This window comes from Hypanus sabinus, chromosome 6 (genome assembly GCF_030144855.1).
Source record: "Hypanus sabinus isolate sHypSab1 chromosome 6, sHypSab1.hap1, whole genome shotgun sequence".
NCBI classification, from domain to species: domain Eukaryota; kingdom Metazoa; phylum Chordata; class Chondrichthyes; order Myliobatiformes; family Dasyatidae; genus Hypanus; species Hypanus sabinus.
In genome coordinates, this window is record NC_082711.1 from 19,574,432 (window position 1) to 19,595,144 (window position 20,713).

The 20,713-nt window shown below is 37.7% G+C and overlaps 1 protein-coding gene across 5 annotated transcripts in view; it reads right to left on the minus strand.

Annotated features, from left to right (window-relative positions):
• Nucleotides 1-20,713, minus strand: part of LOC132395348 (5'-AMP-activated protein kinase subunit gamma-2) — a 526,748-nt gene that overhangs the window by 101,951 nt on the left and 404,084 nt on the right. For all 5 annotated transcript variants that reach the window (XM_059971827.1, XM_059971826.1, XM_059971828.1 and 2 more), the window contains 2 exons: nucleotides 5,186-5,292; nucleotides 2,269-2,350 (listed from right to left, as the gene is read on the minus strand). In XM_059971827.1, coding sequence (XP_059827810.1) covers nucleotides 2,269-2,350; nucleotides 5,186-5,292 — 189 coding nt within the window. The remainder of the gene's footprint in view (nucleotides 1-2,268; nucleotides 2,351-5,185; nucleotides 5,293-20,713) is intronic.

Here is a 20,713-nt window from a genome sequence, read left to right on the forward strand (position 1 = left end):
ACTGGAATTTAGAAGATTGAGGGGGGGATCTTACTGAAACGTATAAAATTCTAAAGGGATTGGACAGGCTAGATGCAGGAAGATTGTTTCCGATGTTGGGGAAGTCCAGAATGAGGGGTCACATTTTAAGGATAAAGGGGAAGCCTTTTAGGACCGAGATGAGGAAAAACTTCTTCACACAGAGAGTGGTGAATCTGTGGAATTCTCTGCCACAGGAAACAGTTGAGGCCGGTTCATTGGCTATATTTAAGCAGAAGTTAGATATGGCCCTTGTGGCAAAAGGGATCAGGGGTATGGAGAGAAAGCAGTTACTGGGTTCTGAGTTGATCAGTCATGATCATACTGAATGGCGGTGCAGGCTCGAAGGGCCGAAAGGCCTACTCCTGCACCTATTTTCTATGTTCCTATGTAGGTTGGTCATCATTCAAACTAAAAGAATCTATTAACTAACTTTTATTTACCTTTCCACAGGTTTTAGGAAATAAATAGAGCATCCTAAGATCCAGTCCTGGCACAAGGTGAATATAATGATGTTTTAAAAAACCCACAAAGGAGAAAAAAGACCCCTCAAACTAATTTCTGTAGGTCAAAGAATGTTGAGATGGGGAGAAAACATCACCACACAGAAGAGCCCTGTGAAGTAAAATTGGCAACGACAATGCCAGAATGATTTGATATTGAAACCTTGGCAGCTTCAGGCAGAAGATTGTCAATTTATATAAAAAATACCAATGTGCAGTATTCCCTTGGTACATTTCATTGACATCACTGTTTCAGCCAATGAGTTGGGAAGTGGGAGCACAGATACCCAGTAGTCCATTGCACAAGAAATAAAGTCAATTGATTCTGAAAACAAAGTCTATTTAAAGAGCAGAAAAAACAAAAATCTCAATAAAAGCTCAGTTTTTCTCCAAACAGATACAATGGAGAACAGATACATATAAATTACCTGCATAATAACTCAATCACTTTTCGCAGAGAGGACGTCACGCTTGAATGTCAACCTCGTCCACTCTGCCAGGCTATTATATTGCTCTAATACAACTTTTTCAATAACATGGAAATTACCAGACAAGAAATTAAATCAATGAAAGACCACACCAACAGGCCAGACAACCGATGTGCAAAAGATAACAAGCTGTGCAAATACAAAAATAAATAAACAAAAAGGAAATAATGATAAAATTAAATAGATAAACAATATATATTGAGAACATAGATGGAAGTGAGTCAATAGGTTGTGGGAACAGATCAGTGATGAGGTGAGTGAAGTGGAGTGAGGCTATCCCCTCTAGATCAAGAGCCTGATAGTTGAGCAGTAATAACAGTTCCTGAACCTGGTGGTGGGTGTTCAAATGCTCCTGTACCATCTTCCTGATGGCAGCAGTGAGAAGAGAGCATGACCTGGGTGGTGGGGTTCCTAATGATGGATGCTGCTTTATGCTCAATGTTGGGGAGGGCTTTACCAGTGTTGGACTGGGCCATATCCACTATTTTTTGTAGGCTTTTCCGTTCAAGAGCATTGGTGCTTCCATATCAGTCTGTGATGCAGCCAGTCAATATACTCTCCACCCATCTATGGAAGTCTGTCAAAGATTTAGACGACATGCCGAATCTTCTCAGACTGTTAAGGAATTAGAGGTGCTGCCATGCTTTCTTCCATTTGCACTTAAGTGCTGGGCTCAGGATGAGTCCCCTGAAATGATAACACTGAGGAATTTAAGGGGCTGACCCTCTGCAGCTCCGATACGCCGATGATGACTGGCTCCTAGAACTCTTGCTTCCCCCTCCTAAAGTCAACAATCAGTTCCTTGGTTCTTGCTAACATTGGGTAAGAGGCTGGTGCTGTGGTACCACTCAGCCAGATTTTCAATATCATTCCTATATGCTGATTCATTGCCATCTTTGATTCGGCCAGCGATAGTGGTGTTGGCATTGAACTTAAATACAGCATTGGAGCTATGCTCAGCCACAGTCATAACTGCAAAATGCTTACCCAAGAAGCTGCCCAAATGCAATTCAAATGACAATAATACTGCCTTCTGTTTGAATAATCAGAAATGTACTTTAGTAGATTATGATGGAAGGTCACTAATCCAAAACATTAATGATTTTATTCTCCACATTTGCTGCCTGACCTGCAGAGCATTTCCAGCAATTCATGTTTGTATTCCCAGCATCTGTACCATTTTGTTTTTGTAACATTAAATATATAAAAATATTTTAAATGCTCTACCCACCAGTGGTTCAACAACTACATTTACTTACCTACAAAACTTTGCTTTTTACTTTCCCAAAGTGGTGCCGCTCGAACACCATTTGCCACCAAAGCAAAGAAGGCTTTCTTCACCTGAAGAAATAAGTAAGTTATTAAAAATGCAGAACACCATATCAAGCAGATAATGTGACTTGAAGAACTAAACAAGGCAGCTCAAAGATTAGAGTGAAAATGAAATCCAGTAGACAGGAACATGAAGTAAAGTGAAGGTGTAATAACTATCAGCATGAAATTCAATGCTGACAGAACAATCTAAACAAGAGTCCAGTCATTTTGCTCAGTCTTACCTTCCTAGGAAAATGGGGGTAAATAGTAAATTAGATAATTACCATCTGGGCTTTGGAATAAATATCTGTACTTTGTTAATGAGCCTTTCACATATTTGTTTCTTAGAGATATGATGTTATGCTGTACTGACTGGAATGTTTACACCCTTTTTAACTTTTCAAAATGGCTTCATTTTACCCATCCACTCATGGTCATTTCTGTTTTCCACAAATCTCTCAGATTCCAATCCCATATCCTCACTCTATGCACATCATGAATGATGTATATTTTTAAATCAATTACAATGTAAAGAAATGGACATTTGACCTCACAATATACCTTATCACAGCCTTGCACCTTTTGACTACCTGTGCTGCACTCTCTCTGTAACTTTAACACTTTATTATCTTACTTTGTACTACCTCAATGGACTGCTATCATTAATTCATCTGTAGGAATAGAATGAAATTTTTTCCACCGTACATGAGACAATAATAAACAACTTACCAATTCCTCTGTCACTTTCTACTTTTGTGCATTATAATTAGTTTTAAAGATTTTACCTAGACATCACTACACTACGCTCTACTGCTCTAATGTCCTATTCAATGAAATTACGTTGGTAAACATTCAAATGCTTTGATTATACATCTCACTTACACAAATTCTAATCACTGACACTTGTGGGATTCTGTTCAATAACTTCTTAACTGGATTACTCAAACTTCCCAATTATTTTACAGTTTGCTCAATGTCCTTAATCACTGTAGCTTTATACACAATAAATTTTTGTACATGCAATGTTGTCAATGTCTTTCCAAATGTTCATATAAATTGCTGCTGGGAATTTATAGTCTATTAGACCATAAGACATAGACATCGGTGCAGAATTAGGCCATTCAGCCCATCAAGTCTGCTCCACCATTCCATCATGGCTGATTTATTATCCCCCTCAACTCCATTCTTCAGCCTTCTTCTTGTAATCTTTGACACCCTTACTAATCAAGAACCTATTAACCTCTGTTTTAAATATACCCAATAACTTGGCCTCTGCAGCCCTCTATAGCAATGAATGCCATTGATTCATCAGCCTCTGGCTGAAGGAATTCCTTCTCATCTGTGTTGGCTCCATAGCTATTGGAAAGTTTTTGTGTAATCCAGCAAATACCATCAATGTGACATTTTGTTTGTTTCACGCAGTGATATTTGAGTGTTGAAAGAGCAATTATGAATTGTCAATTTGTATCTTCAATAGTTATTAATCCACTGATCTCAGCACTGCCCAATGATCATTCCCCAGAGTTCTTTGCTAACCTCTGATCTAAAACTTTAGATCTCTTGGTCATCCACTAATTAGAACAGCTGTCCTTATTTATCGTATCTAAGGCAGTCACAATCTACTTCTATTTATGCTTTATTAATGTTTCCCCATTGTTGAATGATATTAGATCAGGGGTTCCCAACCTAAGTTAATGGTAAAGCTCCATGGCATAAAAAAAGGTTGGAAACCCATGTCAAACCGTCTTGCTGTACCATCTCAAAAAGGACTTCGGCACCTCCTAAAAACCTTCTAAACCCACTGCAACACGTCATCCAGAATTTACAACTGCACCTTTTCCATATACTCATAAACAACTCATTCTTCATCAAAAAGTTTTATCTTGAGGAACCCAATGTACAGCTATTTTACTCAAGAATGCACATAACTTAAAATATTACAACATACATATAATTTGAACCATTTGATGTGTGCTTCAGTAGAATATGCAGTTTTATTTACAACCCCTGTCCTTTTGGCAAGTTCCTCTCTAGTCCAGACATCATCCCAAATCAAAAAACAGCAACTAATAAAGATTAATGCATACAAAATGCTGGAAGAACTCAGCAGGTCAGGCAGCATCTATGGAGGGAAACTAACAGCCAACGTTTCTGGCTGGGACCCTTCAGAGAAGGAAGGGGTAAGAAGCAATAGTAAGAAGGTGAGGAGGGGAAGGAGGATAGCTAGAAGGCAATAAGTGAAACCAGGTGGATGGGGGAAAGAGGGGTGAAGTAAAAAAACGGAGAAGTGGTAGGTAGAAAAGCTAAAGGGCTGATAATAAAGAAAACTAATGGAAATTTCTCCAAAACAACATGTAGCACTGGCCTCATACTCCTTCACCAGAGCAGGACATGCTTTAGCTGCTTAAGGTCTAAATTCTGAAGTGCTGCTCTAAATGTGTCCTCTTTTAATTTTTGCTCCTCCTTCTAAGATGTACTTTTAAAAATCCAGCTCTTTCATCTGCTTTACTTTCTCCTTGTGTGACTCAGCTTTAATTATTTGCTTGGCGGTGTTTCTTTGAAGCACCTTATTACGCTTTAACATCAAAGGCACAACATAAATACAGGTTGTTGCTGTTATTGCTACTAATGAACCTGCTTTGATGTTTGGAGTTAGCAATAATGGTAACTGGTACATTGTAATGATAGCCATTACAGATTCAGTTCACATCCCAAGATTCTGGCATTTATTATTGGAGCCTTATTAAAACAATCTCACCTAAGTAAAAATACTTCAACAACTGTCAACAATGCCAGTGAGGTCCAATATACTGAACACGATAACACAATTGTATAAACTCTCAAAATTAATTAAGAACTTACTTGCAATGAAGTATCAAATACAACAAGCTTTGAACTGGTGGGAACGATGTCATAGCACTTGTGGGATTTCATAAATCTCATATAAATATCACTGTCAGACTCTTCAGCTGTTAAAAGAAAAAGGAGAACAAAGGTTAGAGCAAGAGATTGAACTTCATTCAGCACCTACACATCACGACCAGCTGATGAGAATGCCAACAAGTATTAGTGCTTGTTCTCTGCTCAACACAAAATCAAATTGGTTCCAAACACAGTTCTTTCCTACCCACTGAAAAGAGAGTGATTTTCATATTCTGCTTTAATCCTACACCGAAAATGCTGGGTTATGCACATTCTAGTATTACCACTTAGTCAGTTATCATGACCCGGTCTATTTCTCAGGTAGATACAAGACATAACAGAAATTCCTTCAGAATAGCAATGGAGTTTGGGTGCTCTAACCAATACTTACATCTCAACCAACTAACAAACAGGTTAGATGGTCATTTTCTGTGTGCAAATTGGATCCCATATGTTTCATGTTAAAAAAAATTATTAAATCGAAGGGTTTTGGGATAGCTCAAGGTCATGGACAATATTGTAAGTGAACATCTCCTTTCGAAATTTAAACTTTAACCAAAATCACTTCATATCACCGCTGTTGATGGGACCTTACTGTGCATAATTGTCTATCATGTTTTGTCTGCATATTGTTGGCAACAAAATAGTTGTGGATATTCAGAGGATGCAAAAGTTATCATTACAAATAGCTTCCGAGAAAAGCTGCAAAACATTCTAAGTTTTTCTTAAAACAGGAATAGGGAAACTGTGTGGAAGTTATTTAAGGGCACCATTAAATTTTGCCATGATGAGAATGAGAACGTCATCATCAACTGTAATCTGTTAATAAACTTATAACAATGTGATTTTTGGGGAAAGGACATTAAGATTAAGCGAAGAAATTATAGTAAATTGAACTACTATTAAGGGAGAATTTCTCACATTACAAGAGTTAATTAAGGGAATAAATAATGGAGATACCCATGTAGAAACTGACATTTTCATGGCAGAACGGTCCAAAATACAGAGACACAACCTAATTGGAAAGAAAATTAGGACAGAGAGCAGGGTTGTGATTGAAGCAATGTCAACATCAGGAAAAACACAAGAGAAAATCTGCTAATGCAGGAAATCTGAACAACACACACAAAATGCTGGAGGAACTCAGCAGGCCAGGCAGCATCTGTGGAAGAAGTACAGTTTATGTTTCAGGCCACAAAAGAATTTGAGAACAGAGAAATCATCTCAAATTATTGTCACATCTCATGTAGAGTTTGTTATCACATGGACTGGCTGGCTGTGGTTTACTTCTGAATGTAATAACAATCCAATTCTAATTACACAAACAAGCTACTGTCTTGGGATCAAGTAAAAGTGATTATTTGAATTGTTAAATTTAGATCACAGAAAGCTGGGCACCATGGTAATGTCACGGTTAGCACAACACTTTTACAGCTGGGGGGCATCGGAGTTCAGAGTTCCCGTAAGCGTGTGGGCTTCCCCAGGTGCTCCAGTTTCTTCCCATATTCCAGGGGCATACCAGTTAGTGGGTTAAGGTCATTGTAACTTGTCCTGTGATTTGGCTAGGGTTAAATAGGTGGGTTGCTGGTCAGTGTGGCTCATTAGGCCAGAAGGGCCTGTTCTGCACTGTATCTCTAAAAAAAATTATCACACAGAAACTATGCAGTACACCTTGTTCATTCTAATTCAACCTTGCCTATGACGAATATGGTTACAGCAAAAGGAGCACTGATCCCAGTGCAGGGGCGCAGGGGAAAGGATTGCTCTTTGCTTTAAAAAAGGCAGATTTGCCCATGGCAAGACTGACCATAGAACCCTGAGATTCATTTTTTTGCAGACATTCACAGTAAATACAAAAAAAATATCAAGAACATGAGATGAAGAGTCCTTGAAAGTGAGTCCATAGGCTGTGGGAACAGTTCAGTGCTGGGGTGAGTGAGGTTAAGTGAAGTTATCTTCTCTGGTTCAACAGCCTGATGTTCGAGGGGTAATAACTGCTCCTGAAACTGGTGGTGCATGCCCCGAGGTTCATGTATCTCTTTCCTGATGACAGCAGGGAGAAGAGAGCATGGTCTGGCCAAGGAATTCTGGAATGGTTAAAACTTTCCCTGCTGAACAGAGTAGTTTCAACAAATAATATGGATACCTTTCAGGAGAACGTGGATAAGAGAAGCAAAGAAAAGGGTCTGCTGTTAAGATGGAAGCATACTCATATCAAGCATAAATACTGGCACAGAGTGGATGAACCAAGCAGCCAGATTTTGTACTGTGACTTCCATATGTTGGCAGTTGCTCAATAAAGATAAAGCAAATAAGATCAGCATGACTCCTGTATCTGATGGAATCACCACATACTCTAAAACAAAGATCTGGGATCTGACCTCATTCCTCTTGCTCTTAATCCCGATGAGGGGTTTTGACCCAAGACCCCAACAATTCCTTCCCTTCAATCCCCACACATTGCTCAACCCATGAAGGTTCCTCCAGCACATTGGTTGTTGCTGGGATCTAAACTTCTGCATCCAAAGAGGAAAATGAGCACAAAACATTTAAGTAAAGTCTGCACAAATTTAAAGGAAACTTTGAAAGGACAAATAAGTTGATGGGATACCTAGATAGGGTAGATAGCTGGTATCTTTTACCTCAGGTAGAAATGTTGAATATCAGATGGCATACATTTAAGGTAAATTCAAAGGAGACATGTGGGGCAAGTTGTTATTTTTTGACACGGAGTGGCGGGTGCCTGGAACACAGTGCCAGGGTGGTATTGGAGAAAATTACAGGCAGTCCCTGGGTTACGTACGAGTTCCATTCCTGAGTTCATCTTTAAGTTGGATTTGTATGTAAGTCGGAACAAGTACATCTGGTATTATTTAGCATCAGTCAAACGTTTGTCTTTGTACATAGTATATATTTTACCCTTCTATGCATATAAAACACTTAAGAAACATATGTATTCCAATAATTAAACCATTGTGTTGCTTAGTAATAACTGTAGCTTTCATCGGGGCAGGGCCTTGCAAATGCTCCATTATTCTCACTTTATCCTTTAAAATTGTTCTGATTGTTGACCGACTGTAGCCTAACACTTTCCCAATGACCGATGGTGTTTCACTGCTTTCCAAACACTTTATTTCCACTTTATTTTCAATCGCGATTGCTTCCCATCAATGACACAGAAACACTGTGGGCGGCGGGTCCCAAAGGCCACCACACTGAGACAGGATAAAAGGGACAGAGAGGGCGGAGTTTCAAGATGGCGACGTAGACATTTGCCTTTTAGGCGCTCTTCATTTTTTAAACTATAATCACCCTTTAATCAAATCTTTTCGTACTTAATTACATGGGTTGATATTTACGATTTACTTCTTTTCTAAAATAATACTTGATTTAATCTTTTCAAACTTAAAATGTCTGTATCTAAGAATTCGTCTAAAGACCCTCCATCTCTTGAGGCAATTTCCAGTCTTCTGGATACTAAACTCGCAAGTCTGGAGAATAAGCTTACTGCGAAAATGTCTGAGCTTGAAGAAGTCGTTAGATCTTTTGATACCAAGCTTCAATCGCAGGCAGCAGATATTGAACGGCGTGAAGAAAAGTTTGCGGCTCTTGACAAGTTAATTTGTGAAAAAATACGTACTATTGAAACTTTGGAGAAGAAGGTACGGTCGACCACTAAAATAGTGGAGCAGAATAAGTTTAAAATCACCGATCTTGAAAACCGATCTCACAGACAAAACTTGCGAATTATCGGATTTCCCGAAAATGTTGAGTCTGGTGACTTAACTGAATATTTCTCTAACTTATTGTGGGAAATTTTTGGCGAGGACGCTTTGCGGGCTAAACCTACTATTGATCGTTTCAAGATTTTTGATCTTGAGAGACAAGGCACGAGCTGTGATTGTTCGCCTCCATTATCCTCGGGAGAAAGAGCTTTTAATCCGATTAGCTCGTCAGAAAGGTATGATTTCTCACAGAAACAACAAGTTTCGTATTGTTGAAGATTATTCATTTGATGTGATGAAGGCGAGAATCGCTTTTAAACCAGTGATGGCAGAGATTCATTCGATTGGACTTAAACAAGCTTTAAGAAACCCAGTGAATCTCAGAATTACGTTGAGTGATGACAGTCAGCGCTTCTTTAATACTCCGGAAGAAGCGAAGAAATTCGTCGAAGAATATCGGTCTTCTAGTACAAGTTGAACTATGTGTTATGTTGAAGAAATTTTGGAGAGAAGATGCCATTTCGTTTTGGGCTTTAACTTATGAAGCTGCGGTATAGCTTTTTACTGTGGTCTGTAGACCTGTTTTTTTTTTATTATTATCATGGTTTATAGATGCTCTTCTAATTTTACTATAATGTCTTTTTTCTTAATTTTTTCCCCTCTGAATTGGATATACACGTTAATACTTTGTAATAATGATTTATTTCTTAAGATGTTGTTTCTTCTTCCCATAAGACTTTGCTTTCCGTAAGCATTTATTTGCTTGGACTTGAAAATGGGACGAATGTTTTGGATTTTTGGCCCTTTTTTTACGTATTGTAGTATTATTGAATCCTTTTTTAATCCTATTTTGATGACCTTTTTTAATAGATTCGTGAATTTACATTTATATTCTGTAATATGGTTTTTTCAAAATGTTGTTTCTTCTTCCCATAAGTCTTTGTTTTTGAAACGTCATTTTCTTGTATTTGAATATGGAATCTTTTTTTTAAAGGCATATTACACTATTTTAAACTTTAATGTTTATCCTTTTTTATTAATCTTTTGCTTTATTATATTATTTTTTCATTTTGATTGATATATATTCTTTCTTTTTACAACCCTGTATTTATATCTGGGTGTTATATAGTCTTTTTTTCTTTTCATGGAGTTGCCATCTTGAAATGGGGGTAATATTAGTATTAGTTTGTGCGCCTGCCGCTGGGCTTTTTTTCTTGGGGTTGGGGGAGGGGGTAGGGATCTTTTCTCACGCTTTTGCTTTTTATTTTTTTGCTTTTAGTTTATGGGCCGACTTTAGATTATTAATATTGTTGAAGTGTCATGTTCTCTGATTGTTCCTGAATCATTTTTCCTTCTTCCTGAATTATGGGTTATGTGTCTTTTTAACCTTTTATGATATATACAATTAATATTGGCATGATGGACAAGTCTATTAATTTTATTTCTTGGAATACTAATGGTTTAAATGATCCGATTAAACATAAAAAAAATTTAAAGTATTCCACAGACTAAATGCTAATATTATTTTTGCACAGGAGACTCATATTAGGAGGGAGGATAATTAACGCTTTTTTAGGTTCTGGCAGGGTCAACAATTTCACTCGAATTGTACTGCCAAAATTAGGGGTGTGTCTATTTTTATAGACCCCTCAATTTCGTTTACACATCATGAAATTATTTCTGATCCACAGGGCAGATTTTTGTTGATAACTGGCTCACTTTTTAATCGAAAAGTGGTTCTAGTTAATATTTATGCTCCAAACTTTGACTCCCTGAATTTTTTAAACGTTTATTTACTTCCCTCCCTAATCTAAATGAATATATGTTGATAATGGGTGGAGATTTTAACTGTTGTCTGAATCCTTCGATGGATAGATCTAAACCTATTCGAATTCTTCCGAATAGATCAGCCTTACTTATTAATTCCTTTATGGTTGATTCGGGAATTACTGAAATATGGCGGTTTTTGAACCCTAAAGATAAAGAATTTTCATTCTTTTCACATGTATATCACAGTTATTCTAGAATTGATTATTTCCTTATTGATCATCGTTTATTAACAGATGTTACTGATTGTAAATATGACTCTATTGCCATTTCGGATCATGCACCTTTGAAGTTATCTATCAAGATTTCGGACTCTTTCAATAATACTAGATCTTGGAGACTTAACGCTACTTTGCTTCAAGATCCAGAATTTATCACCTTCATAAAACAGCAAATTGACTTGTTTTTTTCAACAAACTATACCGAAGAGATTGACAGAGGAATACTTTGGGACTCTTTTAAGGCTTTTATCCGTGGACAAATTATCTCATATTCCGTCGGTAAAAGAAAACAAAGATATTTAGATATTGCTTTATTAGTGGATAAAATTAAAGAAATTGATAAGATTTATTCTGTGACTCCTACCAAAGAACTCTATAAGAAGAGAGTTGAGCTTCAAATGGAACATAGTTTATTATTATCTTCTTCAATCGAGAATCAATTAATTAAGACCAGGGCTCAATTTTATATTCATAGTGATCGAACTGGTAAATTGTTAGCTAACCAATTAAAAGCTATTTCGACTAAGCGACAAATTATTAAAATTCGTAAACAAGACGGTAATCTGACTACTGATAATAAAGAAATTAATAATACTTTCCAAGATTTTTATAAATCTTTATATCAATCAGAATTTGATGGCGATCTATCCATGATGGATAATTTTTTTAACAATTTGAATATTCCTAAACTGACAGATGAAGATCGGAGCTTGTTCGATGCTCCTATTTCTATGGCTGAAATAGGAGAGGCTATCTCATCAATGAACTCAGGGAAAGCTCCTGGTCCTGATGGTTATATTGTAGAATTTTTAAAAACTTTTTCTACTTTGCTTTCCCCTTGGTTATGTGAAATCTTTAATGATGCATTTACTAAGAAGAGACTACCCCAGTCTTTTTATGAAGCTACTATCTCTCTAATTCTTAAAAAAGATAAGGATCCTACTCTATGTGCATCTTATCGCCCTATATCGCTATTAAATGTAGACTCTAAGATTCTTACAAAAATTTTAGCTATTAGATTAGAAAAGTTACTATCACAAATTATTTCAGAAGACCAAACTGGTTTTATTAGGAACCGGTATTCCTTTTTTAATGTTAGAAAATTGATTAATATAATTTATACTTCTTCACCTACAACCTCAGAATGTGTTATTTCATTAGATGCTGAAAAAGCTTTTGATAGAGTTGAATGGATATACTTACTTAATGCCTTGAGAAATTTTAATTTTAGTCCTAATTTTATATCATGGATTAAATTAATATATTATAAACCTGTTGCTTCTGTTCTTACAAATAATTACAGATTCTCTTTTTTTCAATTATCTCGTGGTACGAGACAAGGTTGTCCCTTAAGTCCTTTATTATTTAATATCGCATTAGAACCTCTAGCCATTGCTATTCGTGAATCCCCTAATAATTTTGGTATTACTCGTAATGAGAAGTTATACAAGTTATCACTTTATGCTGATGACTTGTTGTTATATATTTCTGATCCTGACAGGTCTATTCCCGCTATTTTATCCTTATTGGTTCAATTTGGTAGTTTTTCTGGTTATAAACTAAACTTGGGTAAGAGTGAATTATTCCCTTTAAATGCGCAAACTTTATTGAATGACAGGATACCATTTAAAGTTGTTACTGATAACTTTATTTATTTAGGTATAAAAATTACCAAGAAATATAAAGATTTATTCAGATTGAATTTTTTACCTATGCTTCATCAAATTCAACAACTTACTACAAGATGGTCTCCTTTATCCTTGGCCGGATTAATGCTATTAAAATGATGATTTTACCGAAATTTTTATATTTATTTCAAGCCTTACCAATTTTTATTCCTAAATCTTTTTTTGATAACATTGATTCAAAAATTTCCTCATTTGTGTGGCAAAATAAAAACCCCAGGTTAAGTAAAAGGCAGTTACAAAAATCTTAAAAAGATGGTGGTTTAGCTTTACCTAACTTTAGATTTTACTATTGGGCGAATAATATTTGAAACTTAATATATTGGAAATTAGATTTGGATTCACCATTGTGCCCACAGTGGGTAAATTTAGAATGCAATGAGGCACAGGGATATTCTCTATTCTCTGTTCTTGGTTCTTCTCTTCCTGCTGATTTAATTAAATTCAATAAACAGATATCCAACCCTATTATCAAACACACATTACGAATTTGGTTTCAATTTCGTAAGTTTTTTACTCTGAAAAACTTTGTTCTTAATAGCCCTATCTTATTTAACTTCTTTTTTAAACCTTCTTTGATAGATCAAGCTTTTAGCATATGGAAAAGGAAAGGTATAATATGTTTTCGTGATCTTTTTTTTGAAGGTAGTTTGATGTCTTTCGACCAACTTTCCAACAAATTTAAGTTACCTAAATCTAATTTTTTTAGATATTTACAAATTAGAAATTTTTTACATAAAGATCTACCATCCTTCCCTAACTCAACTTTGATCGATTTTTCAGATATGATTTTTACCTTGAATCCTTGTCAGAAGGGATTAGTGGCTCTTATTTATAATATGATTATGAAGATACAACCAGAAATATCAGGTAGAATTAAACAAGAATGGGAAAAAGAACTTCAATATATCAACAGAAAAATGGGAAAAAATTTTACAAATGGTTAATTCTTCTTCTATATGTGCTAAACATGCTTTAATACAATTTAAGGTCGTACATAGAGCCCATATGTCTATAGATAAGCTTGCTCGATTCTATTCTCATATTAACCCACAATGTGACAGACGTCATTTAGATGTGGCCTCATTGACCCACATGTTTTGGTCATGTCCCACTTTACATAACTATTGGAAGGACATATTTGCTATCATTTCCTCAATTTGGAATATTGATTTACAACCTCATTTTATTACTGCAATTTTTAGTATACGAAATGAGGATGGTAATCGGTTTTCCCCTTCAATTAGACGAATGATCGCTTTTGTAACATTAATGGCCAGAAGGTCTATATAACAAAATTGGAAAGAAGTAAATCCTCCTACCACGTTTCAGTGGTTCTCTCAAACTATTTCTTATTTGAGCTTAGAAAAAATTTGAAGCATTATTTTTGACTCATCAATTAAATTTGAAGAAACTTGGGGACCGTTCATTCGACACTTTCATATGAATTAATTTGGCCTCTTCCAGACCTTTTCTCTTTTTATTCTTGTTCTGGTATGGAGTTCCGGAGTTTTTGATGCTATCATATAAACTGTTATTACTGCCCATGTTAGTTTAGTTTAGGTTTAATTTTTTTTCAATATATATTTTTTTCTTGTATTTTTTATTTTTTTTCTTTTGATGATTATTCTTACTTTTTTTCATGTATAATTATTATAGGCTTGATTGATTAATGTACTTTTTTTGCTGATATTTTAATAAGATATTGTTATCTTATTACTAATTCAACTTCAAGTCTAGTGCACTTATAACCTATTCAATATTATATGTTTTTTTATATATGAAATTCAATAAAAAGATTGAAAAAGAAAGGCTAAAAGGGACAAGTGGGGGCTGTGTTGGGTTTGGGTATTTGATCCTCCACAATATTTTGCATGGAAATTTAAACTGGAGGTGGCTGTGTTTTTTTTACGAGGTCGAACTGCAAGCTTGAAATCAACCCGGCACGGATGGTACAGGAGTCACTGGTTTGACATCAACCCAGCACCGGAGCGGTCTGTCACTGGGTCGAAGTCGCGAACCTCTATTCTCCAGCCCGGCGCTGATCTCACTGTGCCACCAGCCGACTGAAATGGGGGGGGGGGCGTGGTCAGGGTGAATCTTACTAAGAACAACTTAAGCCAAATACAAAGTTACACTCAACAGTGTCAATGGCAATGACTTAAAATGGCGGACGGTGTCGTAATCCAACTTAAAATAGCAGATGGTGTCGTGATCTGACTTAAAATGGCAGATGGCGTTGCAATCTGACTTAAAATAGCAGATGGCGTCACGATCTGACTTAAAATAGCAGACGGCGTCGCGATCTAACTGAAAATGGCAGACGGCGTTTTCCTTCCATTGTTCGTAAGTACGAGTTGTCCGTAAGTTGGACATTTGTAACTCGGGAACTGCCTGTATGACAGCGGTACTTAGGCTCTTAGATAGACACATGGAAAGGACCAGTAAAGTAATAAAGGATCCCACCAACCCTGCTCATGGACTGGTTGTTCCACTCCCATCAGCGAGCAGCCTACGCAGCATCCATGCCAGGACTACCAGACTCAAAAACAGTTACTTTCCTCAAGCTGTCAGGCTGATCAAACCCTTGAACCTCCAACTTTATAATTTCCTAGAGTCACCTTATGTACAGACACTCCTGTGCCATTTTATGTACATGCAATCAATCTATGTATACAAGCTCTCTTTACTATTTATACTTACTATGTTTTCTTTCTATAATTATTGTGTTCTTCACCTTATTGGATTTTTTTGTGCTGCATTGGATCCAGAGTAACAATTCTTTTCTTTCTCCTTTACCCTTGTATACTGGAAATGACACTAGTCCAGAGCAGGGGTACGCAACCTTAAGCGCAAATGATTTTTTAGCATGCGTTATTCATTAATTTGAGGCAGATGTATTTAAATGGATAATTCCCATATTTCAAGTTTTTTTTTATGGCATTTATCTGGCTCACCGTCTTCTCCTTAATACGTGATCCGGCCCACAGAGACTAAAAGGTTGCTCAGCCCTGGTCTAGAGTCTAGAAGGGATAGGAACCTTGAGTGGGTTTTGTACTACATTGTGGTATTGATCCCAAAGTCATCCACAGGCCTTAGATTTGTGCCATTTTGGCAATAAATGGTCAATTATGACAGGTTGGCTGTAATAGGAAATATCTGGAGAGAACAGAGCAGTATTGATCAAAGGTACAGATGGCAAGGTACAGGGGACCCTGTATAGGGACGAGAAGGGGAAGAGGCACCTAACCCCTTTGGGAATATGACTCAGTCAGAGCAGGAGGGAGAAGAGAGACAAGGCTTACACAAGAGTCAACTGGATAAAATTACCGGAAAACACCCAACTGCCTGTGAAACTTTAACCCAGCATGAGTCAGCGTCTTCAGAGAAGTAAAAGGGGAGAAAAAGAGACTCCTAGCAGAGTTCAGGAACAGGCACTGAAAAAAAAATTCAATACTCAAATCACCATTATGAAAACTGCTGCTTTGAAATTACAAGCTTCAATAGCTGATAATTCAAAAGTCTGGCATATTATTTTAATGAGGATTGGGGAGGACCAAAAGAACAGAAAATAAATTCCTGAGGTACACTTAATATGCTGTGACATATTAACTTCATTTGATAACAATCTAAACTTGCTTTTGAGCTAATTTCCAAAAACCTATTGTAAGTTACACGGCCTAGATTCCAAATCATTCCAAACCTGTTCTCTACTTCTCAACACAGTAGGTACCGGTTAATGTGGCACTACTACAACTCTGGGTGTTCTGGGGTTCGAAGTTCAATTCCAGTGCCATCTGTAAGGAACTTGTACTTCCCCTGTGAACCGTGTGGGTTTCCTCTGGGTGCTCCGGTTTCCTCCCACAGTCCAAAGACAAGCTGGTTGGTAGGTTAATCAGTCATCGTACATTGTCCTGTGATTAGGCTAGGATTAAATAGGCGGTTTGAGGGATGGCAGGGCTCATTGGGCCTTCTCCGCACTGCATCGCTAAATTGGCCTAAGCTATAATAATATCGAGACAGCCTCCAGAGAAGAAGTCATCACCCTGACACAATGGTGTCAAGAAAACCTCTCCCTCAATGTTGCCAGAACAAAGGTGCTGGAGGAACGGAGACAGGCTCACCCCTGTTGACACCGATGAATCTGGGGCTGAACAGCTTCAAGTTCTTCGGCATACACATCACCAAGGATCTCATGTGGTCTGTAAATACCAGCAGCGCCTCTTTCATCTCAGATGGTTGAAGAAGTTTGGAATGGGCCCCCAAATCCTAACAACTTTCTATAGGGGCACATTTGAGAGCACCCTGACTGTCTGCATCACTGCCTGGTATGGGAAATGTACTTCCGTCAATCGAAGGACTCTGCAGAGAGTGGTGCGGACAGCCCAGCACATCTGCAGATGCGAACTTCCCACTATTCAGGAGATTTACAAAGACAGGTGTGTAAAAAGGGCCTGAAGTATCATTGGCGACCCGAGTCACCCCAACCACAAATTGTTCCAGCTGCTACCATCTGGGAAACGGTACCGCAATATAAAAGCCAGGACCAACAGGCTCTGTGATAGCTTCTTCCATCTGGCCATCAGACTGCTTAATTCATGCTGACACAACTGTATTTCTGTTTACTGACTATCCTGTTGTACATACTATTTATTATAAATTACTATAATTGCATATTTGATGGAAATGTACATAAAGATTTTTACTCCTCATGTACATGAAGGAAGTAAGAATTAAAGTCAACTCAATTGAATTCAAATAATGAATAAATAAATTTATTGTTTCTCCCCAGGTTACACACACCTGACCTAAGCCTGTACACACAAACGAATATTTGGTATACTGACTGGCTGGACTTGCCGAATGCTGCCAGGCTGCAGGCATCTTCTGACATTTTGGAGTCAGCCTCAGGGTTTGCTCAATCTTGGTGGCCAGTGGTAATATTCACTTCTTGTCTAATACTTTACTGGCAGCCTCAGTGGCTTTTATAGAAATTGCTTTCTGACTTGACTCATGTCAAGAGGTGGATATTCAGAAACATTCTTAACACACATGGGCTTAGTTGGCATCATGTGAAAAACTGCTGCATCACCAGTGTGGGTACTTGGTTTCCATCAGAGAAAGCTGAATGGTCAGGTTAAAGAGGCTGGTTTAATGACACATTGCCCTCAGTTGACCTGTGTTTTTATTTAATATAATTATGGGCGGCTGCATTTCCAGTTTGTGAACTGTTTGGTTACAAACAGTTCACCAGAACAGAACCTGGGAGGACATATACAAAGCATCTTTAATGTTTTAACTATCTTGAGGCACTACTAGTAATCAAAACTTGATAACAGGGCACATAACGAAACATTAGGACAGATAAACAGAAGCTTCCCATGCGCTGGCCTTTACAGCATCTTATAAGGGAAACACTGCGGTTTAAGGTAGAACTCTGCAGTTTAAGATTAGCAACTGAAGCCATTGCTGTCAGTGCTGGAACAACTTAATGAGGGTGATTGGGACAGAATCGGAAGAGAACAAACAGTTGAGAAAGGTGCAACAACAGTGGATATAGAAGGGACAATACTAGAAAAGGAGACACTGTGATTCTGAAGATGCTGAAAATCTTCAGCAACACACATATGCAAACACAAAATGCTGGAGGAACTCAATGGGTCAGGCAACATCTATGGAGGTAAATAAACAGATGAAGATTTGGCCATGTTACTCAAGACCAGAAAAGGGATTTGAAAATAAGTTTGGAAATTCTAAAACTTGAGCATTACTCAAGCAGAAACCAACATAGATCACTGGGAATGGGAGCAAAGAATGAATAGCATAACCCATTAAGTCTCAAGATTACAGACAGCTTAACAAAGAAAGACATTTCAAGACTGAGTGTAAAAATTTTAATTTTATGTAAATCTAAGGAAAGTAATGAGACAGAGGCTGCCATTTGGCTCACTACACCAATATTCATCAAAAACACCATGGAATCTCATCTCATCTTCCAACACCAAGTTATCAGAACTGCAGATCTTAGCTCTTTAAGTGCATATCTAAATCATTTTCACAAGGGATTCTGAAGATGCTGGAAATCCAGCGGAACACCCACAAAATGCTGGAGAAACTCAGCAGGTCAGGCAGCATTTTGCACGTTATTCCAAATCATCTTCATATCTGATGAGTTTTTGCTCTTACCAGTTTTTACGTTGTAAATCCCCAGATTCTTCCCACACCCCAGATAAAATGTTTTGTCATTCCTTTTTCTATTCTTTTTTCAAATTACTTTAGATCTATGCCACTGGCTTTTAGTTCCCCCTTAATGAAAACAGGTCATTCCAATTTATTCCATGCCCCTCCTTTTATATGCCTTAATTAAATCTCCCCTCAGCCTCCCTTATTCCAAAGGAAACATTCGCAGCTGATCTCATCTTTGTTTACTGCAATTTTTCAATCTTGAACACTCATGCAGATCTCTGCATCCTGCAATGATCCTGCAATGCAGCAACAGAGGAATGCACCTGTACACATTACTGACTTGTCCATTTGCACTTGAGGATTTATGGAACATAAGGTCCAAGGACCCAGGTTCCTCCATACCCTATGATTTCCTTCCACTTACAGAGTAATCCCTTACCTCACTGCACTTCCCTGAAAGCATTACTCACACTTCTCTGTATTAAATTCCATTTGCAGTTTTCTGTCCACTGAACATTCTACAGTTTAAACTCTCAACCAGTCTATCAGTTTTTGTCTCATATATTTAAGAGGTGACAATTGCATGGCTGAGAATTTCTGCAGTCAGCTTGGAACAGCTGTGCAAATGGCGGTACTGCAGGAGATGGAATGTAGATGTTGATATGTCACCTGAAACTCATCTTGGGTAAAAGGGGACCACGGTTACAAGTGGTCTCCTGCGGCCTCAGAATATAGTCACAGAGCCAGAGTTATATAGCACTGAAAAAGGCTCTGCAGGCTCGTCTAACTGTATCTAAGCAACTGCATTGTACCTGGCCCTACATTTCCTCTGACATATTTTTCCATATACCCACCACTGTGTGAAAGACTTTCCTCTCTCACCTTAAACCAACACCCTCCAGTTTTAGACTTCACTACCCTGGGGAAAAGACTTGGGACCATTCACCTTATCTAAAGTTTCTTGTGATTTTATCAACTTCTACTAGGTCACCCCTAAGCCTTCTACACTTCAGGGGAAATAAAGATCCCAGTCTACCCACTCTCTTCTTACAACTCAAGCTCCATGGTCCTAGTAACATCTTCGTGGATCTTTTTGCACTCTGTCCAGCTTAATGACATCATTTTGATGCAGAGACTGTCACTGACTGAAGTCTATGACAAGAACAAAAAAACAATTGCTTGGGTCTTTATTTGCAAGAAGTTTCTGCTTACCCTAGGTTACTGAAGGAGGCAAGAGACAAGATTGCTGGAATGTCCTCTCTAGCTAAAGGCAAGGTACCGGAGGACTGGCAAGTGGTTAATGTTGTAGCTCTATTGAGAAGGGAACAAGGGAAAATCCTGGAAAATAAAGTCCACTGAGTCTCAGGTCAGTTGTAAGGAAATTGCTGGAGAAAATTTTTAGGGATAGGATATAGGAGCATTTGGAAACCCATGGCTTAATTAGGGAGAGACAGCATTTGAGTGGCAGGTCATGCCTTACCAACTTGATTGATTTTTTTTAATCAAGGTGACAAGAGAGATTGATGAGGGTAGGGTAGTGGATGTTGTCTACATGGATTTCAGTGAAGTGTTTTGACAAAGTCCTTCACGGGAAACTAATCCAGAAGATTAAGATGCATGGGGTCCATGGTTAATTGGCTGTTTGGATTCAGAACTGGTTTGCGCATAAAAACAGTGAAAAGTGGTTGAAGAGACTTATTCAAACTGGAGGCCGGTAATTAGTGGTGTCCCGCAGGGATCTGTGCTGGGACATCTGCTGTTTGTTATGTGTATAAATGACCTGGATGAGAAAGCTGGGTTAGTAAATTTGTGGATGATACCAAG